This window comes from Fukomys damarensis, unplaced genomic scaffold (genome assembly GCF_012274545.1).
Source record: "Fukomys damarensis isolate Sample0158 unplaced genomic scaffold, DMR_v1.0_HiC HiC_scaffold_16, whole genome shotgun sequence".
Classification (NCBI taxonomy): Eukaryota; Metazoa; Chordata; class Mammalia; order Rodentia; family Bathyergidae; genus Fukomys; species Fukomys damarensis.
The window spans coordinates 14,680,763-14,706,649 of NW_022900928.1; the positions used below are offsets into that span (position 1 = coordinate 14,680,763).

The 25,887-nt window shown below is 47.1% G+C and overlaps 1 protein-coding gene across 1 annotated transcript in view; it reads right to left on the bottom strand.

Annotated features, from left to right (window-relative positions):
• Insc (INSC spindle orientation adaptor protein) overlaps positions 1 to 25,887 on the bottom strand; it is a 121,902-nt gene that overhangs the window by 24,164 nt on the left and 71,851 nt on the right. The window contains 2 exon segments of the mRNA XM_010615371.3: positions 16,116 to 16,241; positions 24,756 to 24,869. Coding sequence (XP_010613673.3) covers positions 16,116 to 16,241; positions 24,756 to 24,869 — 240 coding nt within the window.

Consider the following 25,887-nt stretch of genomic DNA (forward strand, 5'->3'; position numbering starts at 1 on the left):
TTCACACAAATCTACTCCCCACAAATCTGACCTGGGAATTTGTTTACTAACAGGTCCACATTGACTTTCGCGCCCCAACAATGTAGAAAACATGACTATGTTGTGACTCTCTGCCCCGTTGTCTGCTCAGCTCCCCTGTTCCCCTGCCAGTTCTAGCCTAGAGACCAAGCGTTGTTCACTTTGGGCTGTTCTAGGCCCAACTTGTGTTGGGCTTTCAGTAAACTGGGAACAAGTGCAAGAAAGTACAATTTGACCTAAGATTTAGGACACCTTGTAGATTTCAGGCCTCTGTGTAGACTAGTAAAAGTAGAAAGCTGTTGAAGGTGGAAGGACACTGTGAACAAAGGAGGTTATAAGAAAGGACAGCATTGAAGAAATAACCAAGATGAGAACATAAATTTCACAGATTCCTGACCCGAGGAAAGAGACCTCAGCCTGATGAGGACCCATTCCTGAGTCCTTTTGAGTCCTTTGCTGAACTTTGGTTTCCCAGAGGATCTGTGGAATCCTGGCTATACAATTAGCAACTGCTTATTATTTTGTTTTCCTTTCAATTTGTTAAATAGGCCTCAGATTTCTTCTAGGTTGTCCTACTTATAAAATGTGTCAGTTCTTCAAAAGAGACCATATATATGGCAATTTCATAAGGGAGAACAAACAATAAAATGAACACCCATATGTGTATATGTATAGGTCTAACTGATGCCCAGCTATCATAACCTTAGTAATAAAACACAACCAAAAGGCCCCTACACACTTTCTTAATCTCATACTTCTGCTTCTCCCTGTTAGATAGACCATTACACTGAGTTTTGTTCTTATTCCATTTGTTTTAGTTAATTATATGTGCCTGTTTAGTTTTGCTAGGAAGTGTTTGGTTGGGTTTTTTTGTTGTTGTTTTTCTTTGTTTTGTTCTGTTTTCTGGTACCAGGGATCAAACGTGGGTCTTTGCACTTGTGAAACAGGCACCAGAACCACTGAGTTAAGTCCCTGGCCCTGCAAGGTTTTGTAATTGGCGTAAGTGTCATCATATTGTATATAGTAATTTGCTTTCTTCTCCAGGAGCGTCATGTTTAGGCTAGTCCTTCCTCCTGTTGTATGTGGCTGTGGTTCATTTATTTTCACTGCTGCATGGCATTCTTCTGTATAAGTCAGTTGCAATCCATTTATGCATTTTCCTGCCAATGGGCATTTGAGTGATTTCCCCGTTTTTGTTGTAATGGGCAGTGCTGGTATAAAAATTCTTTTAAATGTTTTCTAGTGAATCTGTGCTGGTTTCCATAGGAGTTTTAATATAGGTATGGTGGGCTGGGGATTTAGCTCAGCAGTTCGGTGGCCTGCCTTGCAAGTGCAAGGACCCGAGTTCAAAGATCAATCCCCGGATAAAAAAAAAAAAAAAAAAAAAATCTATCTATCTATCTATATAGGAATGGAATTCCTAGGGCATAGGATTTGCAAGTTTTTAACTCTAATGATATTGCTAAGTTGTTTTGCAATATGGTTGTACAATTTCTCCTTTACTAGCAGTATATAAATTTATTTGACTCCATATCCTTGTCAGTTCTTGGTATTGACAGTCTTTTTTGATTTCTGGCAGCTTGATGGGTATAAAAATTCTACTTTAATCTGTATGACTCTGTATACTGATTAGGTGGACTCTGTACATATCCTTTTGTTTTGATTTGGTTTGGGTTGTTTTGGTTTGGCTTGGTTTGGCTTTTGTTTCTTACAAGTTGTATTTCCCCTACTAGGAATTGCCTGTTCATATGTTTCATACGTTTTTTTCTATGTTGTATCCTTGCACAGGGACCAGATTTCCCTGACCTTTGGTACTAATGTTAGTGACCTGCCACTTTGCCTGCTGCCAAAGCAACCCAAGTTGAATCTGCACCCATCATCACTTGAGCAGGTCCAATCATAGTAGGAGGTCACCGAAGGGCCTGCACCCTGGTCTTGAGCTTTCCCATATGAGAACCAATTCCTAGAACATCAGGATGTATACAGGCATTGGAGTCAGACTTATGCAAGCATGAATCTTGCCTCTGACCCTCCTAGCTCAGTAATTTTATTGCCTACTTTTCACTTTCATTTATAAAAGTAGATAAGACTGACCTTATAGGGCTATTTTTTAAATAAACCATTGATAAATATCAATTTCACAGGGCTACTGGAATCCCTAAATGAGAATCTGCGCACACAGTGCCTGCCACAAGGTGGCACTATGATTCTACCCTGTCTCAGCTGGTCTTGGCAGTCAACTCTCCTGATTTAAGGCTCTGGAACCTGGCTCTTCTCAAATCAGTCTGCCCACCCAGCCTTCCTATTCAGCTTGCCTCTAGTGTTCCTTTCTTTCTTCAGACTCCTCTGGGGCTGAGATGTTACTAAAAACATCAGGGGTGTTAGTCAGCTTTCTGTTACTGTGACTGAATACTTGAGAAAATCAATCTGAAGAGAGGAAAGGCTTATTTCGGCTCATAGTTTCACACTTTCAGTCCATGGGCCTTTGGGGATATCTCAGATCCCAATCACACCAGCCGGGGAGACACAAGTTGACCCACTTGCTTGGACATCTTCTGCTTGTACACACCCGAACTGGGACTTCTAAAAATAAGACTAATTCCTAACTGACTGGGAATGATAGATGAACAATTAGAATCCCTCACCGGAGAATCCAGTGAAAATTAGTGTCACCCCTGTAGCTTTTACCATTCATCAGACATTACTGAACACCTCCACTGAGCAAGGCACAAACACAGAGACTAAGCTGAAATCAACAAGGGGGACACAGAAACAAAGACAGGTAGGCAGAGGAAAATTAAGAAAGGGGGAATACACAAGATCCTAATGAGATAATTAACAATATGAAATAGGAAGAAACGGGCTAAAGGTGTAGGGAAAGTGGGAAGGGTAGGAGAAAGGGAATAAGGGAAAAGAAAAAATATGAGAAAATGAAAAAATGGAAATAAAGTGTTTGTAAATGGAGAGGGGAGGAGGGGGTGAAGGGAGGGCAGGGACAAGGGGAAAAAATGAGAACCAAGACCTGTCATGTAAAGGTACAAGATCCCAATGATGAATGTAACTGTACTGTATACCTAAAATGTACCAATAAACTCAATAAAAAGAAAAAAAGAAAAGCGGAGGACTCCTTCACAGAGGATTTGGAAAACTGTGTGAAGCAAACCTCACCTCTCAGCCTTCTCTTACCCAGCCTTTCTATAATACTTACTTCTCTGAGAATTCTCTCCAGGTTGACCCTTGCAAGATACCATACTCTGGGGGCTCATTTCCTCCCTAGTTGGCTAGTTCTCACCACCTGCTCTCTTAGCCTCTCCTCCTCTGCTTCTATCTAACCTAGCATCTGCCAGATTCTGAAGCTAGCCTGTTTTATACTGTATTGGACAACAGACCCAAACCCACGTGGCCTCAATGACTTTCATGACTATGACCCTCAAACCTGACCTTCCAGCTCTGATCTTTATTTCCCCAAGATCCACACCTACTTTTTCCGAACTGCTGTTGGATCATTTTGTTTAACTTCAAAGTTAATTTGCCTGGATATCCCATAGGAACTTCAAAACCATTCTCTTAAAAATGAAGTGGTTTCATTCTGTTTCCTTCCTCACAAGATCAGAAGTCACTTGTCTCCTTCACACAGCCACACTGCTCTGCCTGAACTCCTCTACAGCCGGTACCATGTCAAATGATCTGAGCAGCTCACAAGCTCATCCCCTGCTCGATCCAAGCCCCTTAGGGCAGTCCCTGTCCTGAATCCTTTCTAGGTTCTCAGCATGCAGCAGAGGCATCAGCTAACTTAAGAAGTATGAGCCGAAAGATGAGGAAATAGTAGCCCTCCTTGGGAGTCTGACGAGATTACCCAAGTCGTACAGCAGCTTGATGCCAGGTCCTAATCCCAGCACTCCTGGAGGCTGAGGCAGAAGAAAAGCAAGTTGGAGCCTAGCTAAGGCAATTTACTGACTTAGGGAGACCCTTTCTAAAACTCAAAAAGTCTGGGAATGTAGCTCAGTGTGAAGGCCCTGGGTTTAACCTGCAGTACCACCAAAGAAAAAAAAGTATTGGCTAAAAGATGAGGAAACAGTAGCCCTGAGAGGTGAGGGGATTGTCCAGGCCTCACAGCAAGTTAATGCCAGATCTGGGACTCGTATCCTGAACTCTCTGCTGCTTGTCCCCTGCCTTCCCTAGTGTGGCCTTTGGAAAAGAAAGAGAGCAGTTTGGCTCAGCTCCTGTGCTGGTCCCAGGAGTAGCCCATCCTGAAGCCAGCCTCCTCAAGGGCTGGTCCCATTTCAGGAAAGTCTCCATCCCCAAACCACACACTTCCTCTCATGAGCCATAAACTTCATGCCAAGAGAGCAATCGAATCTGAGCCCTTTCATGTCCCTGAAGAAATTGCTGCTGGAAGCACTTACAGATAATTAGCTCTGACATGGAGTGGGATGGACTGGGCCTAAGCCCAGACTTTCCTTGTGGGTGGGTGTGCAAGTGAGGAAGAGGATGATCTGTCCTGGCCATCAGCTGGACACCAGGGCTGAGGCACCTGGAGCCTGACACAGCGGGAGCTGGCAAATGCTGAGATTCTTTCCAGAGGGCAGGGAGAGGGCCATGTCACTTGTGTAACCAAGGAGCCCAAAGCATGCAGAAGACATCACGGCAGATTTATGGGCCATGCTCTGCAAATGCAAATTGCAAATGCATCAGTGGTGGCTTTTTATGCAAATATCAAAGGGACACAAGATAATACACAGAAACCCATCATATATCACTGGTAACAGTCTGCCATTTCTTTTGCTTTTTGCATGTTTGTTTTTTATCTTATGTGTTGAGATTTTTGGTAAAGGAGGAAGATTGGTTGCCTGCTTTTAACAAACAGAATTATGCTGCTGGAGTGAAAATCAGCCACAAGGACAAAGGATGCCCTAAAGACGCCACATTTTCTCCTTCTTGGACTTTTCTACACATCTGAAGACTGAAGAAGAAAGAAACAGACAAGGAGGAACTACAAAGTGATCTCAGTCCTGTTCATGGGTCCAAGATAGGATGAGTCAGTCTTGCAAGGTACAATCTGGAGGAAGACTCAGTTACAGGCAGAGAAGGGAGCAAGAGGTCATGACCAGGGAAGTAAAGACAGGTGAGGGGTCGAGGGACAGGCAGAGCATTTGGCAGAATAACTGAGCCGGTGGGTCCAAGGCAGAAATCAAATGTGAACTATGAACTGGATACAGACTGAGTTCAGGACAAGGTCTGTGACAATGCAAGGATTAAAGGCTCCCTTTACAAAAAAATGAGGACTTTGCTTTATAGAACTGGCAGCTCAACAGAAAACCACAGAAATTAAAGAGGCTTTAGGCAGGCTAATACAATTTCCCTCAACGTAATATATCCCGGACCCCACTCAACCTCTCCTGCCACTGCAAACCAGAATCTGTGGTTAAAAGTTCATTGCTAAAGTGGATAAATACAAACAGTAATATGAAATAGGGAATGGGACAATGGATGAAAGGGATTGTATAACCAGTTTAGTGGGCAAATCAACAAAGCACAGAGAGGAAGATATATAGAAAGAGACAGAGAAGCCATCTGAGGGCGGGTCTCCCCTCTGGGTCAGGACCACTGGGCACATGCTGAGACAAAAAGTACCAAGTTTGCAGCAAAGCGTGGCTGAGCCCAGCCAAAAGCCTACCTGTAGCCAAGGTACTTCTCGATCAGTGGTTGTCAGATGATTAGCATTGCCTGGGAAAGTCTTTAAACTACGAATGTCCAGGCTTCACTGCTAGAAATTTGAATGTAATCGGTCTGTGGTAGAGTCCTGGCAACACTATTTTTAAAATCTCCTCCCATAAGTCTAATGGACACGTGCTGCCCCAGAGCTACCTGGGCTGCAAGAAAGTTGCACAGATTTCAGGGTGGGGAGAGCCTGGCTGCCTGCTGACTTGGTGAAATTAACAAGTTATTTATCTTCTTAGAGCCTTAGCTTTCCAAGCCTGAAACTGATGATGACATCACACTCAACAATGAAATCACGAATATAGTATTTATAGTATTCCTCCTAAAATCAATAACAAGATAAAGACATCTTTCATCAGGATTTCTATTTGATACTGTACCAGCCAATACATAAACACAAGAGGAAAAGATAATAAGATATAACAACAGGAAAAGAAGAAAAATCCTTGCTATTGACAGAAATGTTATGTACGCAGGAAACCTAAAAGAATCTACACACTATTGAAATTTATAAATGAATTTAGCTAAAATTTTGGATTCAGTATCGAAACTGTGTTTCTTTTCCATGTGTTAAAAACAGGGATTTTTAAAACATTTGAAAAAATAATACCACGTACATTCCCACAAAACAAAGCTAAGAATAAATCTAAAAACGATGTGTTAGATTTCACCTGTGAAAACTCAAGCTGTTGCTGAGAGAAATTAAAACGAGCTTACAAATAAAGACATATTCACTGATGAGAGCAATACCTTAAAATGTCAATTACCCTAAAGGTTTCATCCTCGTTTCATGACATTGACAAGTTGATCAAAACATGGTTACAGAAGTGCAAAGAATTTAAGAATTACCAAGATAACCTTAAAGAAGAAGAAAGTTGGGGTATATATACTAGCAAATACCAAAATTTATTAGAATACAGGGGCTCTGTGCCATGTTGGCACAAAGATGGACAAAATAGACTAATGGATCTGGAAGAATAAACTCCAACAACAGACTCAGCACATATCACCAGCTTTACTTTCAACAAAGGGATCACTTCAATTTAGTGAATTTAGGTGGCGCCATAGTCTTTTCAATAAACAGTCCTGGCCCAAGTGGGTAGCCATATGGAAAAAAAATTGAATTTGAGCACCACTTTCATAATTAATTTGAAATGTATCAGAAACCAATATATAAAGGTAAAATAACAAAGCTCCTCAAACAAAACACAGCAGAATGTCTTCGTGATTTTAGAGGGGAAAAAAAACCAACAGTGATTTCTTTAATAGACATAAGTGGCACAAATGACAAGAGAGAAGATCGATAAATTGGACTTCAACAAAATTAAGAGTTTTTATTTATCAAAAGGCATCGCTAAGAGAATGAAAAGGCAAACCACAGGCTGACAATACAGATTCTCACGAAACGATGTCTGACAAAGAATTCGTATGTAGAGTACACTCTTTAAATTGATAAATCAGTGAGGCAACGTCAACTCCATGTTTTTAGATGAGCAGAAGTTTCAGACTGGCATATCACAGAAGATGATCAAATGGATAATCAGTAAATGAAAAAGTGCTCGAATTCATTACTTATCAAGAAAATGTAAGTTAGAACCATAATGAGAGATGATGACGCACCCAGGCAGGTCACAGGCAGGGGGCCGCGTATCCAACTATCACAAACCTTCACGAAACAACTGTGTTGAAATCATCCTTTGGAAACTGTTCATTCATCTGTGTCTTTGCGTACCCATTTCCCCTGTTCTCTGTAAGTCTCTTCCTCCATCTCATAGTCCTTCTGTGTCCCCGTCCTCTGTGCTTCTGTGGGTGACCGGAGGACCCACCACTTGCAGACATGGGGCAGCAGATGCCGCTCCGGTTCTATGAGTTGAGGCCTTGATATATAGGGTGTTCCCGGGAACAGGGACTTTTGTCAAATTCTGTCCCAAACCTGCATCTTCATTCACCCCCTCTCCTACTTCCCCTCGTTGTCCCAGACACTGCTACACCCTGCCAGGTCCCCCACATGACCCCCACTTCCCTTCCTCCTAGAACCAGCATCATGCTCACATCTGGCTTCTTACTACTCATTTTCTGGTCTCACCTGGTCATTTGGGCTTCCACTGGGAAAGGCACATTGACAAATATTTAACCCTGAAAGTCCACAGCAGTCTCTCCACTAACCCCCAGCTCAGCATCCTCTCCTCAGGTAACATGGCCAGCTTCTGGTGCCCTCTGCTCACCTATCCCGTCTCAGCCTCACCCGCCAAGCTCATCTCAGACCCCCTGCCTGCAGAGTCTGCAGGGAGACATGAGAACTGGGCTTGGGACCATAGGGGTTGCAATGAGGAAGAAGCTGGTGAAAATCACCCGGGTCCTGTGGTGCAAACAGGACTCAGGGTGAATCCCACAGATAGATCTTTAGCGATTTTAGGCCATCGGGGCCCTGAAACTGCTCTCACAGGCCCTTCTAAGGTGCTCTTGGGTCTCAGCCAAGTGGCTGGTAGTGGGAATGATGTGGGTGTGCGTGTCACAACCACAACCTGTATCCTCTAATCTTCAAGGTGGACGCAGTCATGGGCCAAGCAATGGTCATGTGTGTGTGAGCCGCTTCCCTAACCAGGTACGGCTAGGTAGGATGGTATTGAGTAGTGGGGAATCCAGAGATCTGGGCTGGCAGTGTGGGGCATCACCAGGGGTAGCACTGCCCACAGTGTAAGCACCAGGAAGCGAGGACAGCAGTCAGGGAGGAGGTCAGAGCCCGATCTGAGGCTCACATCAAATGCCCAGTCAGAGCACCTCAGCACAAGCACAGGCTCCAAGCAAGGAAGCACCACGGGCCTCTATGGGGGTTCCAGAGAGGAGAGAAAGGAATACACATTTATGGAGCACTCTGCCTCGGTTCGTCTTCCCAGCCTGCAAGGCAGGGATTACCACCGCATTCTACCTCTGATGCAACAAGACTAGAGGGTGTTGGTTACACAGAGAGAGTGGTGAAGCCGATGTCAGACCCAGAGTGGTTGGCCCGGGGCGGTGAGCTGGAGAAAGCTTGTTCAAAGGGCACCTTCAGTGCTAGGCTGAAGGGTTTGGATTCTGCCCACGGGGAAACTGGGGCCCGAGGAGGGTTTCTGCTTTAACAAGGCACAGAGCTGTCTCTGGTTCAGAAGAGAGTTTGGGACATATTAGACTGCAAGATTTGTCCACCTCCTGCTTCCAGAAGTTGTATTTGTAGGAAGATGCATCCACTGCCTTGAACTTGAGACCCTCTGCACAAGATAACTCCTGACCCTGACAGCTACTCCTGCGTCCAGAGCCCACCAACCTCTGCTGTTCTAGAAGGCAGCCCCAGGCAGCCTGACTCAACTGCGGCTTGTGCTCTTGTCCACCAGGGGCCGCTGTTGCACAGCACATGGGGTCTCGGCCAGCCCCTGAGGATGGAGCCCGCCCTTGCAAACCCACTGCTGCACTTGGGCAGCCAGCCTGCCCTTCTCCAAATTCGGGTTGGAGCCGGCAGGTAAGGTGCAGCCCCAAGCCAGCAGGTTCTTCCTCAGCTTGGGGAGTATTAGCAGTATCTCAGCCTGGCTCCTTGTGAAGCGAGAAGTGTGAAGCAAGGCCGTGTGTCTGATTTTGTTCCCGCCCTTTCACAGTCTGGCCTCCTTGAGTCCCTCCACCCCTCCCTTGAGGTGGATGGACTGGAGTCTTGGTGGGCGAGGGAGGCAGTGAGCCGCATCCCCCAGGGGAGGCTGGGTCACAAGCTCCTGCCCCCCGCAGCACCACCTTTGCCCGGCTGGGGAAGGCGGATTGCCAGTTTTCACTCCTCACTCCTCTGGGCCTCTCAGCCAGAATCCAGGCACAGACAGCTGGCCTGGGGCTCTAGGGTGCTCTGCACAGCCTTAGCCTATGCCCAGGGGGGCTGAAGGCAAGTGCCTGCGGTTGGAAGGGTAGAGGCCCAGAGGGATTAAACCCCAAAGCAGTGGGGCTAGGAGGCATCCGGACCTCCATCCAGAGCATTCTCTGCTTCTCCAGGAAGAAAAAGGGCTGCAAGTCAAATTAAAGATGTCTTACCTGGCATTCAGACTCCTCTCTCCACTCCATCTTGCTCAAATATTAGAACTGACTCTAGCAAGTTAAAGTCACCGCCCTTCCCTGGAGCTTGCACACTGTGGTCCCTGTTGGCTGATGAAGAGGGAAAGCCCCCAGGAATGGGTGCAAAACACAGGAATCTCAGGCCGGGCTCTGCACTTCCAGGAGCTATCCTTTCTAGCCTCAGCTTGCTTCTCTGTAAAATGGGATGGAGGCAACCGTCTCTCCCCACCTTCCTTGCAGAATAACTATGAGAATCAAACAGGCAAATGAATGAGGGAAAGTGGCTGGGTTTGTTGTTGCAGAAATGAATTCTTTTGTACAATCTGCATCCAAAGGAGCAGCAGGCAGCGGAGAGAGATTACTGTGAAACAACCGCTGGAGCCTCCGAGAGCCCCCACAGCCCCCACGAAACCCATTTCCCCCTGCTCTGGGCCTCCCAGGTCTCAGTAGCTGGGTCCAGGCCTCCCTGTCTCCTCCCTTCCTCCAGTCTGGGGAGTGGGGTTGGATGAGGGAGCTGCACAGAGCCAGGCAGCAATTTTTCCATCCTTCAACTACCCCCAGGGATTTTCTTCTTGGATTTGAAATTGAGCTTCCTCCCCTCCCCCTGCTCATCTTTAATTTCTCTATTGATTTTCATTAAACTCTTCCCTTGGCTCTAGCAAAGGGTAAAATACTTATTTGCGAAAATAAGACAAAAGGGAAGGGGAGGGGTGAGAGAGACTGCTCTTCTGAAAGACTGCTCTTGTCCACGATCTGGGGCTGGAAGAGACAATTGTTAGAACTGTGCAGGGGCTTCTCTGAGGTTGTCTGAGCACTGGGCTCCACCTCCTATGGCCCTAGACCTGCGTGTTCCTGCCTCTCAGATCCCCAGCCCTTCACCCGGACCACAGTCCCCAGTCCTTCCAACCCCAATCACTAACCAAGCAGTGCCCTGGCCTTATTTTTAGCCACAGCTGGAATTCTCCCAGAGCCACCGCAAACTCCCCAGTACTCAAGGTCTTTGGGGTTAGTGCGGTTTCCTCAGATGGCCCTGAGAAGGTGGAGACAGAGCGGCCTGGGAGCAAGAAAGGCAGAGTTGCTTCCTCCGTGCAAACTGGCACACTGACACCGCCTCACCACAGCAGCTCATTTCAGGGCATCCCCGCTAGGTGCAGAAGAGGAAACCAAGGGTCACAGACAAGTGATTTGCTTGCCTAGCCCGTTTTCAACCTCTCTGAAACCTCCCCCTCGGTGATTCCGATCCACCTTGCTGGCTCCAGTCCTGCAGGCAGCCTGTCCCGACCAGTCCACTTCCTCAGAGTCGGCTCCACCTGCCTCCACGGGCCTGTGTGACTCTGGGGCCCCACTGACCACTTGGTCCTCATCTACCTCCAGTGTTCTTCCAAGCCGACCCAGAGAACACTGTCGCCTTTTCAAGGTTCCTCAACATATGGCGTATGGGGCTTCTTAGTGACTTAGAGCCCCACGGGCTGATTGGCCAACCACGGGTCCCTCTCCTCTGCTTTCTCCAGCTTGTCCTGACACTGCCTCCTTGGTGCTCCTGCTCCAGCAACCCCAGACTCCCTCCTGTGTCTTCGGCAGGCTGTGGACAGCCCTCAGCGGTCAGTACTGCTGGACTCCCCCTGCCCAATACTTGAAGGGAGTCTGCTTGTCGCTCCTCGCCAGAGCCCAGCACAGGACTGAGCAGCAAGGGGTGACAATCAGAGAAGGACCTAGGGAAAGAACTTCTTGATCTTAATGATCCCAGAGAAATGTAGTGGTGTGGATGCTTGGCTGATACGGCCACTCAGGGGAGAAAAAATGGAGCCTGCAAAGACCCTTCAGACATGACACCTTGCAGCCTCCAGCCTTGCCTGGCAAGTGTCCATGTCTGCCCCCTGCCCAGGCTGATACCCTGAGCCTGACCCCAGCGAGCCACTCCCAGAGTCCCAACCTCAGAAGGGCCAGCTCTTCCTTCCAAGGTGGCAGGGAGTTAAGAGCAGGGCTTGAGAACCAGCCCAGGTTGTGACTGAGTCCAAACTACACATCCATGAGCTGGGGAAGACCGTCTATGATTCTCTGTTTCCTCATCTATGAGGTGGAAGGATTGTGAGGACTCCTACTCCAAGCCCACCCAGCTGCTCCCCACTCTGCACCTCACTGCCTCTTCCACCACGCTGGTCCTCCTCCCGCAGGCCAGCCTCCCTTCTCCACCAGACTGTAACCTTCCCAAGCCCACTCATTTGAAAGCCTCAGGCATTAGCATATCCTTGTCTCAATCATGCTACCAATTATTCTGTGCCCATTGTGCCCAGAACCACATTACTGGATACTCACATCCACCTAGATTGCTGTGTGGTACATCCCACTGTGTCTGTTTTATCGACCAGGGAACCGGGCCTCAAAGAGCCAAGGAAATCCCGCAGGGAAATGCACCCAAGCTCATGGGTGAAAAGAATGTGCTTCAAACCCAGGACAGATCTTCGCAGTTCACAGGCTCCTCACTGCGCTTACCAATGCGGTGAAAGAATGCATCTCTAGAGTGAATCAGTGATGGGCTTCTTGAGTGTGCAAGAAAATGAGCTTGAAAGTAACTGGATAACTGACAGCAGAAGGAAAGAAGAAGGGAAGATAGAGCGGCTTCTCATGAATGTATGAATGAGGTGCTGACTAAACCTAAGACCGTGGTGGTCCTGCAAACCTGACAAGCTCAGGTATCACACAGAGGAGCCCAGGACAGACAGGGGTGTCTGGTGCGGCTGGGCCAGAAGCTCTTCTGGGGACAGGACAGGACTTAATGAACCTCTTCAGGAATGGAGGGAAAAGATGAATTTCACCCAATCCAGCACAATTCTCACTCCTACTTAATCAAGCAAACCTCAGTGAGGAGGCCAGGCCCATACATCAGGAGGCAAGGCTGGGACTCTGACATTCTCTAATTAGGCCACAACTTTCCTGGGGAGTGGGCAGCTGGCGAGAACACCAGGGACCCACTCTTCTCCATGCACCTGTTATTCTACAGCACCACGGTCCTGCCTGTCCCTGGCTTCCCCTATTCCCATCCTAGACCCTGACCACCGTGGCCACAGAGGCCAGTGCCAAGCGGCCTGGTTTGCAAGTAGTGACAGGTGTGGAAAGGGGCACAGGTGGAGGGTGGGGATATGGAACTTTTCACAACTTCTCACAACTTTGGAAACAATATTCTTTAGAGGGAAAGAATGGAGACATTGGCTTCCCCACGTCAGGTCCTGATTCCTGGTTTTGTGTAGTGGTTAAGAGCCCAGGCCAGCTCTGACCAGGCAGAGCTAGAATTGAATTGCTTCTTGGGTCGTTTATTAGCTATGTGCATTTGGGCAAGTTGCTTAGCATCTCTGAATCTTCTCTCCTCCTGTAAGCAATGGGAATAATGACAGCACCAAGGAAATGTGGCCGTGGTGAGGATTAAGTGAGTAAACAGAGGGGCTTAGCGAAGTGTTTGCCCAAGGCAATCGCAGGCTGTGTGCTACTTAATATCTTTTCACTGCCATGGCGGCACCCTCATTACCTGCAGAACAAGGGTCAGCCAATCTTTTCTGTAGATAGCCAGACAGTGAATGCTCCTGGCTTTGTGGGGTGTGTGTCTCTGCTGCTACAACTGTTGTGTGGTGAAAGCAGACAGGTGAGGCCTGAGCAAGTGAGAGTGGCCATGCTCTTGTGAAACCACATGACTGGAAGCTGAATTTCAGTTAATTTTTCACATGCCACAAAATGTTCTCTAGCATCTGGGTAAATTTGACTCACGGCTCATAACTTGCCACCCTGGACTAGAATATGAGCTCCCTGAGGACAAGGGACTTGGTTTTGTACACTGCTGTACTCCCAGGACAGAGCGAATAGCAGATACTCGGTAAGTATATGCTGAGTGAACACACTGCAGGCTGAGGTTCTGTGAAAGATGTTATCTCGCCTCTCCAGGCCTCAGTTTCCTCACGGATGCCTTAGAACTTGAGGTAGGCAGCAGCTGGACCTGGGCTATATGCGGAGGCACTGCGAGCTCTGCAGTTGCTGTTGTATGCAGCTGCTGTTCCTGACCTCATGCATCTACTTCTCAGGGAGCTGCTTCAAGAGGGCACTTGGGCAACGAGCGATCTGGCCCAGGAGTGGAGAGACACCCACTGCCGTGCCTCACTCCAGTTGGGAGTGCGGGTTTAGGGCACTGGCCAGGAGCAGCAAGGTGATCTGGATGAAGCTGCAGTGATATTCTCCTCTGAGGATGCAGGCAGGGCAGTGAGGTAGGCTGGGGTGTGAACTCAGTCAGACCCAGCCCAGATTCTGGCTAGCTTACTCCTTAGGTGACCAGAGACAAGACACATCAACTGAGACCGTTTCCTCATCTGTTAGACAAGTCCTCGCCCCACAAGATTCCCACGTGCTCATCAAGGGACGGGCGTAACAGGCCAGCCCAGGCTCACCCAACACACGGAAGGCCCGCATTGCAGGAGCAACCCTTCCTCCTCTTCCCAGCGGGCAGGGTCTGACCACCAGCCAGGGCACAAAGCATTCCGGCTTTTGAGCAGCATCAGATGGGTGGAAAGAAGAGTGGCCTCCAGGAGTCTAGGTTTTCAGCTCTAAACAAAAACCTGCTGTTTCTCTTCCCTGAATTGAAAACTTCTTTCTGCACTACAAACTCACTAAAGCCAAGCAATCCACGGCTTTTGGAGAGCTGCTGATACCAAATTCTAATTTCTCTTCTTTCCCATTCTCCCTGCCAACCTGTCATGAAAGAAGATGAGAAGCAAACCTCATTTGGCCATTTATCCAATATCCAAGAAAGGAGATTTATGGGAGGAGAGAAGAAATTATTCAGCACATCAAGCTATACTATTAAACATATTTCCTTCACGGAGTCTGTCCCTCACATCACCACCGCTCTCCTACACTGTCCTGGAAATGAACACACACGGATAGCTGTATCTGTGCTCACACAATCAGACCCCACACTGGAGTGGAGAGAAGATCTAGGACTCACGGCTGGCTCTCCCACACAGAAGCTAGAAGTCCTTCGGCAAGTCCATTCCTCCTTGGGGCCTACTATCGGCAAGTAGCAGAACCAAGGAATGAGTATTGATCTCCAACCCAGCGCTCCTAGAAAGTAGGTAAAATGACCTCCAGCCCGGTAGGTAGAGGGCTCTCTATCCAGAGGGCTGGCACTAGCTCCTCTGCCGTCTTGCTGTGTGAACTTTCTTTCACACAGGCTTTCTCATGCTGAGACACGGCCTTGTCATGTGTACAGTGAGCAGATTCCTCATCCACCCTCTATCCTCAGCTTCTCTGAGCCCACGATCCTATGATGCTGTTCCAATAATGTGAGCAGATTTAGAACGAGGCAGGTGGAAGGGCAAATAATCATTGGGCTAGGAGTCCAGACCACAGCAAAGAAGTCTGGGGTGTGATGGGGGTTGTCTGGGCACCCAGGACCAACTGCAGGATGCAAAGGAAGGGGAACAGTTCTCTAGTCCCATCTCCATTTAGACCAACCCAGAGGAACAGATGCCCAAATCCTGCAGGGACCACAAATGTCCCACTTCCTTTCTACATGAATGTTCCACGTCTCTCCTCAGAACTTGGTTGGGAAATTCCAACCTCTGCCCTCTTGGCTGGAGGCTCTGGGGACTACCTGCAGGCTCAGGCCACCCAGGTCTGGAGATAGCAGCAACCTCAGCTCCACAGCTTGGGAAGGGGTTGGGAGTGGCTGTAATTCGTCGTGAAATCCCAGGTAGGGCTGGAGTAAAAGCACCTGGAGCTTCTCATTCCTCCTGGACCTTGCCCCTGCCATACTGACCCCACAGGCACTTGGTCTTGGGCTTCAGTTTCCCTACCCCAGCCCTCTAGTTCTTAGTTAAGTGGACTCACCTGCTAGCCTAGGCACCAAATCTCCCTCCCCAGCGTCCTCCGCTCCCCAGCTTTCACCCCTTCTATCCTCCAAGGACTGAAGTCCTCTTCTTCTGGATGGAACCCTGATACAAATGAAGGACCAAGCACCATGAACCTCACTACCACTCCTCACTCAGCTTGTCCGTCACTTGCTGTGTCCCATGCCTCTGTCAACAACTTAGGAAGCCCTGAGTGCCTCTTTAGATCCTGCCACTCCTGATCAGGCCTCAGTTCCTCTACCTTTACCTCTGCATCAAATCCCACCAACGTTCCCAGTAGCCCTATCTGAATAGTACCTGAGAGAAGGAGAGCCTGAGGGGACTTGCTCTACAAAGAGGCCCAGATGACAACGAGGAGACCTGGCTCCACCATCAGCTGGCTCAGGGAGCCCAGGCCCACCCAGCCAGTGCCTTTACCTTCTCCAGTTGGTGGACACCCTCTTCCACACAGCAGATGGAGGCCAGTGTGCGGAGTGCCTGGGGGTACAAGCACCGGAAACTGTCCTGCCGGCAGACTTTGAAGAGAGCCACAACTCCACCCTCCTGTCAAAGAGAAGAAAATGTGACTGAGAACGTGACCTCACCAAATGACCTTTCCTGAGGCTGACTCAAGAATGATGGAATAACTGACATCCAGATAGGCTTCTGGGTCCCCCCCCACACACACACACAGTGAAATGTAGGCCTCTGGTAGTTCAAATGGAGAGGAGATTCCCCAAAAGCTTCTGGGAGTTGGGAGCCAGTGGCTAGGGCAGATATCCTGCCAGGGCTGGAGCTCAACACCCTCCAACACAGCTGATGGACACCTGGCAATACCCACTCGGCAGCACCGGTAGAGCAGGCTGGAGCCCTCAGAAACATCCTAGAACCGGATCAGAGGCAGGTGGAGGGAAGAGAGGACCAGAAGCCCAGTGCTGGCTTTGGCTTCATAATCAATCTCAGACCGCCTCATGAGGCAGGCATACATTAAGTCATTTACATCGCTACTGTGACCCAGTCAAACCTCGGATTACGAGTAACTTGGTCCACAAGTGTACCACAAGATGAGCAAACTTTTTTTTTTTACTGCTGTGATCTTTTTTTTTAATCTTTATTTTTCATTAGTACATGTTTGTCATGCATAATCGTCACATTCATTTGTGCCTACTCATAATACATCTTAATTCTTTCTTTTCCATTCCCCTCCCCTCCCTTCAACCCATCTTCCCTCCCCACTTAGGAAAGTTCTGCTTCCACTTTTTCCTTTCATTCTCTCTGTTGACTCCCCCTTTCTTTCCTTCCCTTCCCCTGACCCACTCCATACTGATTTCCATAGTGGTTGTACCACTTTCCACTCCCACCAAAACAATGGAAAAAGGCGCCTTTTTCCGCACAGCCTTGTCAGCATTTGCTTTTGGTTGATTTCTTGACTGTAGCTGTTCTTTTTGGAGTGAGATGGGATCTCAGAGCTGTTTTAATTTGCATTTCTTGAATGACTGGTGATGTTAAACATTTTATCACATATTTATTTGCTGTTTGTATTTCTTCATCTGAGAGGTGTCTGTTCATTTCAGATGCCCATTTTTGGGTTGGGTCTTTAAATTTGGGGGGGCTCTCATTTTTTTTAGTCCTTTATCTATTCTAGATATTAGTCCTCTGTCTAAGGAGTAGCTGGCAAAAATGTTTTCCTATTCTGTGGGTTGTCTCTTAACTCTGTTGGTGGCTACTATTGCTGTTAAAATACTTTTAATGTGATGTGATCCCATTTCTTGATTCTTTCTAATATTTCCATGCAGGGATGGCTTTGTTCAAAAACGATGAGCAAACACTTCCAAGAAATTTTTAACTTGATAAATGAGTGATGTCTTGCAATATGAGTTGTAAGTCATGTCAAATGCCACAGTTAGTTATCTCCTCTCTCCTCCACTCTCCTCTTTCTCTTCCTCCTCCTTCCCCCTTCCTCCTTTGATACACAAGTGCATTGGATTGTGAGTGGAATGAATTTTTCTCACAAACCAAGGTCTTCTTTGCATATCCCCATGCCACGGTGGAAAAAAACTGAAGCTCAGATGGGTAGAGTAATTCACCCTCGATCTACATCATCCTTATTTTCACTCTTTAACTTCTGTTTGTTTTTTTAAAAATCCTTTGGGGGGACAATCGCCCAGCCTTTTAGTGCAAGCATAACCTTTATTCTGGAAGGAGCTGTTTATGGAAACTTCTTTCTCGAGTCTTCTTGAAACTGCCCAGTATAATGTGCCCCTCCCAAGAATCTGGGATTGAGGAGCTCATCCTCCAGGGGCCCCGCCAAGTGATCATATTCATTTTGTAACAATTCCTGGAATTCACCTTGTTTTGGGTGCAGAGTCACAGCGTCACATCACACAGGGACTCGCCACAACTCCCAGCCAAACAGTGTCCACACTACCTTGCACACTGGAATAGAAGCTGGATGCACAGCATCTGGCTTTGCCTCCTTTCCTCCCTCTCCCCTTTCCATGAAAGATGGAAGGACCAGGAGGTGGCAGCTATAAAGAACAGGAGTGACCTCAGCCCTTGGGACATTTGTCTTTTACTGCATCACTCCTGGGACCAATTAAGCCCATTGCACCTGTTCCCAAAGTGAAGCAAAATGTCACAGGAAGAAGGTGAGTTCAGCAAAACACTATCACATTTTTTAGAGCTCTGTCCACCAAAAATATATCAAGCACCAGCACCAGCAAGATGCCAGACTCAAGTTCCATGAGCTGGAGATGTGGCAACGAATGAATGAAAGAATAAAGAAGGAGAAAGGGCCAGAGAAAGCAGCACCTCTACAGCCCAGCACAGGTGCCCTGAAGTAACTCAGACCCAGATCTTCCTCTCCCTCTACTTCAAGAAAATAAGCTCATGGTCCCTTTTCACTAAGAGTTTTGTAGAGACCAAAGTGAACATGGCCAACTCTGGGAGAATTCAGAATTTCTAACATTTTACAATAAGCTAAGGTTGATCACAAATTTTTATAGCCCTGCCTTCTTGGAAAGTCATTTGGGAGGAAAAAAACATGCCTTAGGGCTGGTGAATTCATTCACACACTCAAAAATAGTAATAGTCTATTACATCCCAGACATTGTGCTAAGCACCAAGCAAGAATGGTCCATCCCACATCTACCTTGAACTCATGGTCTGGCAGGGAAGGCAGGCAATTCTAGAGTCAGACACAAAGCTGGGTAGGGGCGTGACGAAATGAAGGTGGGGTGCAGGGTTAAAGAAGCACAGGACAGAGTCCTTCACAATCTGGGAAGGGTTTCTGAAGGGGAAATACAGACTCACTCTGCTGTTAGGTGCATCTTTACACCAATAAAATATGTTCAGCATGCATCAAGATACCTACCTCTCTGATTTCTTGTTCATTTAGCCTTAATCCCTGCCTTCCTACTTTTTTATGGGCTATCTGATGAAGGTTGCATGTAAAGACCAGCCTCCGAGGATCAGTGAAGCAAAATCAAGTTGCTCTTTAAAATGAAAACAAAAGGAACAAGAGTCTTAAGCTCTCCCCAGCACTAAAAGCCTCCCAAATGTAAAGATACATATAGATGCATATATGTGTACTTATGGACATGCATATTTAGATTTAATCATCTAAGTTGTATTCCAGTACATAGGTGATTGATAGATATTTACATCTAGAGCAGAAAACAAAGAAATTGTGCCAAAGAGGATGAGGCCAGAAGGCAGGGGAATGTGGCAACCTCTTTTTGGCTCAAGAGGCACTGAGACCAGCAGAACTATATTTAAGACTCTGGGTGTATTTGCATCAGATCCTGTTTACCTCCTCTCCCAAGACCGTGAAAAATGTCCTTCTTAGCATTTTTAACTACTGGGAGAGGAAAGAGGAAACTTTGGGACTCAGACTAAAAAAAGTTCTGGTCTGTGGCTGGTTAGCTTTGAGATAAAAGGGGACAATGACAGTTACACAGCTGAGCAGTAGGGGGAGCAATTGAGTTAACAGATGCTGCAGGGCCGTGTATGGGCTGTGGACAGTGTGAGTCCAGCTGGGGCAGGGCTTCCTGGTTAAAGGTTGTCTCAGACCCTTGTGCCAGCTGTGCCAAGAGCTGGGAAATGTGAAAGGGGACTGGAGAAAGACGGCCACAGAGGAATTCAGATGGATTATTTCATTGCCCACACTGGGCCCCCATCAGGATCTGAGGGCAGCGCTCACCCCACAGCAACACTGCAGTCGTCTGAGCTAGCAGATCACACTGTTGGCTGGAGCTTGTTTAATTTTATAGAAAGCTCTGGGCTCAGAGCCCAGCTATAGAATGGCATGAATTATTCAGACAGGCTTGGGATGAGCTGTCATAAAGCTGGCAGGGGCACTTACGGGTGTGTGGGGTGGGGGTGGAAGGAATAGCAGAGGAGCTGGTGGGGTGGTTTTGACAAAGCACGGGGGAGTTGTCTGTGCTCGACTCTGGGCAAGAGATTGGATCTGCCACCATCATGATAGGGAAGGCTGGGTCTAGTCTTGGTCTCCGTGGGTCCCAAGAGACTACGGGAACTGACATCAGACAGATTGCCCAAGTTCTATACTGGAGGCAGCTCAGATAGATGAATAACCCAAAGAAAGACCACAGCGCGTCCAGGAAGGTATATGAGGAAGACAGCTGGGGTGAACTGCCCACACTGTCACAAGTGTACTGGGTATCTGGGGTGAGAGTGCTGTGTACACTACTTCGGAGACTCTGAGTTTCTGTGTCATGAGGGCTGAACATTCACACAGTGATTCTGCTGGAGGCACTTGTCCCCCCACATTCCAGGCTGGAAGGATGGGAGGCATCACTTAATCTTCTCCCTGTTTCAACCCTCTGTCTATATTCCAGGACCAGAGAGAAACAAGGAGGTTGAGATGAAAGTTTGGAGTCAACAGGCCTAGTTAAAATTTCACCCTCTTAATGGGTGTGAACTTCTGCAAGTTATTTACTTGCTTCCTGAACTTCTTTTTCCTCACCCAAGAGATGGGATTCAAAATTCCAACAATTTGTTATGGTTTGTGTCTAGATGTCCCCCCCCCAGAACCTCATTCAATCATAAATGGGTTTTTTCCAGAGGTGGCTGGATCTAGTGTGCGACACTGGGATTGGTTCATGATGCAACACTAGGATCAAGGGCACTAGGATTAAGGGTGTGAGTGCTGCCTGCCCTAAGTAGCCTGGGTGGGATATAAGGACTAGAAAAAGCTGTGGTCATCTCTTACTTGCTTTGCTACCTCCTGCCTGCCATGAACTGCTTCTCCTCTGCCACGCTACCCTGCCTTGGAGCCAGCTCACTCTAAACCGAAGCCTCTGCAAATCACGAGCTAAATAAATCTTTTCCCTTTTGACTTTGGGTGTTGAGTGTTTTGTCTTAGCAACAAGAGAAAAGTAACAAAGGCAAACTTCAAAACACTTTTGGAGCATGGGATGAGATACGGAGTGGGAAGCTTAGCACAGTACATGAATAAATAATGAAAGACATAAGAAGTGTATGGGAGAAGGGCAAAGAGCAGAGGAGGGTGAGAAGGAAGGAGGGTAGGACGGAGGGGCGGGTGCTGATAAGATGCAGATCAGAACAGCAGCCAAGAGCACAGCCCCTTTAAGGTTAAACAGCCAGATTCAAATTCTGTAATTTACTAGCTGGGTGGCCATCTTGCTGTGTGACCTTCTCACTTCCTCAGCCCCACTACCTGTACGGTGGGAGTAGATGCTGTCTACCGCCCACCATCCGTCGGAGGCTTAAATAAGTCATTGCACAAAGAACACTTACAGCATTGTCTGGTGCACAGTCCATGTTATAAACACGTGTATTCATTTTTTATACTACTGCTACTTCAGCTATCATCGCCACTATTGTCAACGTTGGCCACTTCCAGCTTGGAAATCTCAGATTTCCTCATTGCTCCCCAACTCTTGCCTCCCCCCAGTACTAGCCTTGACCTGCCTCACACCTGGAGTGGGCAAGGTGATCGCTATGCTCACCAGGAGCACAGAAGCAAGAAATAAAGATTGAGAAAGAGACAAGGGCTTTGCCTGGACTGGGAATGGCTAGGTCTTAGCCACTCAAGCAGGTGCGTGGAAAGCACGGAGCCCAGAGCCAGGCAAATCTGGGTCCACCTGTCAGCTGTCCAAGGTACTCAGCCGCTGTGACTCCTGGAGTCCTTATCTGTGAAACAGAGTCGTGGATACCGATCTCAGAGCAGTGTGGGAACAAGATACGATAACTGCAGAAAGGGCCAGTACAGAGCCTGGCACACAGGCAATAACCAAAATTAGTCCATTTTATATTGTGTCATTGCCCATAACATTCGACGAGACTTGTGTGTTTCCAGCTCTGGTGGGGAGTGATGTCGTAACCTCAAGATTGTTACAAAGCTTTAAAATACTGCTCATGGTTCTTGAGGGTCCAGAGCTGGTTTGGGGATTCTAGGGGATATCTGAATAGCTGAGGGAGGGGGGTGGAATAGCTAAGGAACCTTTAAAGAAAAAGTAAGGAAGAGATGACTAAGTAATGTAAAACATAGTTCACCTTAGCCTTCTGTTTCAAAATAGAGTAGGAAAAAACTACAATTGCATCCTTACTTATTGCATAGAAACACCGAGAAAGACAGAATGGTAGGTTTGGGAAGTCTCTTAAATGTCGTGGAGTTCAGCTTCTTTGGTCACAAGAGTAGAGCTAATGTCCCAGCGGCCTGGTCAACCTCCCAGAGTGAGCTAATGGCAGCACTGGGACAAGAACTGCCTCCGGTCTCTACCCAGGCCTTTCTTGCTTTCCACCCCTGGAAACATTTGGGACCAATCTTTACCAGAGGGGATCCTCCGAGGAAACTAGCTCTGCAGGAAGCCAAGCATCATCTTTGCTTGAAGCTCAAGCGCATGCCCTCTCTGCTTTTCTGAACGAGAAGCACAAATTCGGGCAGGTGATAAGAATCAGCTCTACCAAGCCACACGTGGAGATGAGACTGTGTGCCCAGGCCTAGAAGGGAGCACCCAGAGCATCTGAGCCTGTGCCCTGCAAAGTCTCCTTCCCAAGCAACTCTAAGGCCTATTTCTTTTTCTAAAACACAAAACACCTTCAGGATCATGCTGCCATTCAGACTAAGTCTCACTGCTTTCAGGCTTCAGATTTATACCTGGAGCTCCAACCCAGCCAGGGTTTGAAAGCCATTTATTTTGAAAGGGAAAAGTGACCATCATTTTACAAGCAACTGAGCTAACTTCTGCTGGAAATTAAGCATTAAACTGGTGCAGTTCTCTCCTCCTCTACAGCACCATGCAGACCTTTGCAGAGTCAACGTTTCCAGCCAAGCTGAACAGCTGCCTCACAGGATCCTTGGAGGGGACGGCCCAATGTTACCCAGTCCATCCCCTCTGCCCCAAAACCACCACAAGGTTTTCAAGTTAAATCTCTGCTAATGACCTGCAGCAGGAGTAGAGTTCTCAACCCAAGCGATGGAGGATCAGAAATCACATGGAAAGTCAAAAATATCTACCCTTAGGCCCTACTCCAGATCAGTTAAGTCATAATCAGAAATTGCTAAATCTCCCTCATGATTCTAATGAACCTCCAAGGTTGAAATTTCTGAGTCACACTTTGGCTCAAAAATCTGAAGTTCTATGCTATGGTTTGAACCAGAAGTCACTACTATGGGCTCTGGGCCATGAACTCTGAACTAAAGAGACTTGAGTTCTAATTCTGATTCTACCCCTTATCAGTGTGTGACCTAGACAAGTCCCTCACACCATGACCTCAACTATAGATTAGAATAACAGGATACCTACTTTATAGGATAACGTTGTGATTTAAAAGAAATCATGCATGCAAAGCATTAAGCACAGTGCACGGCAGCACTCCAGTGTGAGCCACTGCTGTGGCATAAAGTTTACTTCTGCTCCAACCGAAGGTGACAAGCCTCACCCTGTTCTTCCAAATTTCCTCAAGGGCTTAGGTCAGGGATTCTGAGAGCTGGGCCATGCTTCAGAATTAACCTTCAGAGCTTGTTAAAATGTAGATTCCCAGATCTTACCCCAGGACTTCCGTAAAGCATGGGTGGGGTAAAATGTATCTACGTTTCCCACAAACTCTCTGAAGGATTGTAAAGCAGCATGAGGACTTGGAACCACAAAGCTAGAGTATTTTTTTGGTGACTGGTGTCATAAGCCTATTTAAGGACCTAGATTTCATTCCAATTAGCTCACTGGTTCTAAGGGTGATGTCACTTCTCAAAGTGAAAACAGAAGAATGAAACAGAAGACCTTACTTTGATCCAAGGCTACCAATTGCCTATATTTGCTGTACATTTTTGGAGGCCTTAATGAAGGCCAAATTAATGAATTAAATTAATGACTTAAAAAGCTCCTATTGTTATTGAGGAAAACTACTGTCTTTATTTCATCTTCTCTCATGTCCTATTGGAGTGGCTACAGGTACTTTTGAAATCCAGCCAGGAAGCTGAGTAAAGGGCTAGAAACCTTGAGAACTCGTTCCCCTGAATCTGATGTGAAGGTCATGCTTGTAGATGTGCTCCTCCTGACAACACTGACGCTGATGATTACGGGGTAGAGGTCATCATGGTGACCGGATTAATATATGGGACTCAACTGACAGGTAAAACAAATTTTTAAAAAACCTTTTTTTTGAACCGTGTTTGAGTCACCACCTTTCTTAGATGTGTGATGCCAACACACCACACAGAGTCAGCCAATCTTTTAAACTGTTGCGTGCCAGATGGACTTTGTCCTCACTACATAATCTTGTGGACACCAGAGACCCCACAGCTGTCAAGAAGTAAAGAATATATGGAGATGGGGAACAAGGGTTGTTTAGGACAAATGCTGCGTGAAGCAAGGTGCTAGAGATTCCAAGGATACCAGCTTTTTGTCTCAAGTGTGAAATCACAGGGGCTCTCTACCTTTTAAAGATAGAAACACCAAGGGCCACATAGGAGAGGTGACTCTCACAAGGTCACCCAGCAAACGAATGCTAGAGCTGAATTCACACCCACCAAACAACGAGCTTCCTCGTACCCTCCCAGGCCTGCCACCTGGCCCCTAACTACGAGTTCACCTTGGCTATGATGCGGCACAAAGGCGCACCCTCCTGGGTCAGGCTGAACAGGTTCCCTGTGGTGGACTCCATGGTATACATGTTGTCTGAGGCATCAATTCTTCTCACCAGTGCCTGTGAAGAAAGAGAGAAAAGTTAGCTGATCATTCGATTCCAACTGCTTGCTGATGATTTTCCTTAATGAAATACCAGTGAGCCGATGCTTCTGACAGCTTCCCTGCCACATCCACTGCCCCACTGTGGAGCAACAAAGCTGGAACTTTGGGAAAAACGTCAGTCAGGGTAAGGTCTACGCTACATTTCAGAGACAGGCAGCTATTTCAAACCCGTGCCCTGATCTAGTCCATCAAAACTGAGCTCTCAACACTGATGGACTCAGAAAATCCCATGTTGTTTTGTTCCTGGATCCTACTGATACCAGAAACTCTCAGTTAAATAAACAAAAATCAAGTTGAAAATCAATGCATTGCTACAGCTATAGGCAAAGAATTTCCTCCTTTTGGATGACTATTAGCCAAAGGTGAATGCAGCTGAGGGCTGGGTTTAGAGATAAAGTCAACAGAGGTACGCGATAGTAGCTAGTGCTTGGGGAAAATTTGCACTGGGTGTACAACCAGACCAAAATAACGACACTGCAAATTCTCCTAACAGGCGGGTAACTCAGTGAGTGAGGCCACACAGACTGAAGCTGAGGGAGCCTAGGCTACTGGTGATGAGGGGCTGGAAATGACCAAATGGACAAGAGAGGCCCAGAAAAGAAAACAAATGGAAGTCATGTACAAATAAGATATGAAGATTATTCCTAGAAGAGTTTAGCTAATTTCTGGGAAAAAGCTTCTTATGAATCTTGAAACCACTTAATAATTACCCATTCGTTTAGAGCATGTGAATCATTGATTATAAGTGATTCCTACCTGCTAATTAATGCCAGTTGCTTAAATTTCCCCTGGAGGCTGGAGATAGAGATGGGAGAGCTGCCCTGAAGAACAGCGTAAAAGAAAGAAAGACCTCTGGGCTGGGGATTTAGCTCAGTGGTTCCGCCGCCTGCCTTGCTAAGCGCAGGGACCCAAGTTCGATCCCCGGTACCAGAAAAAAAAAAAAAAAAAAAAAAAAAAAAAAAAAGAGAAGAAAA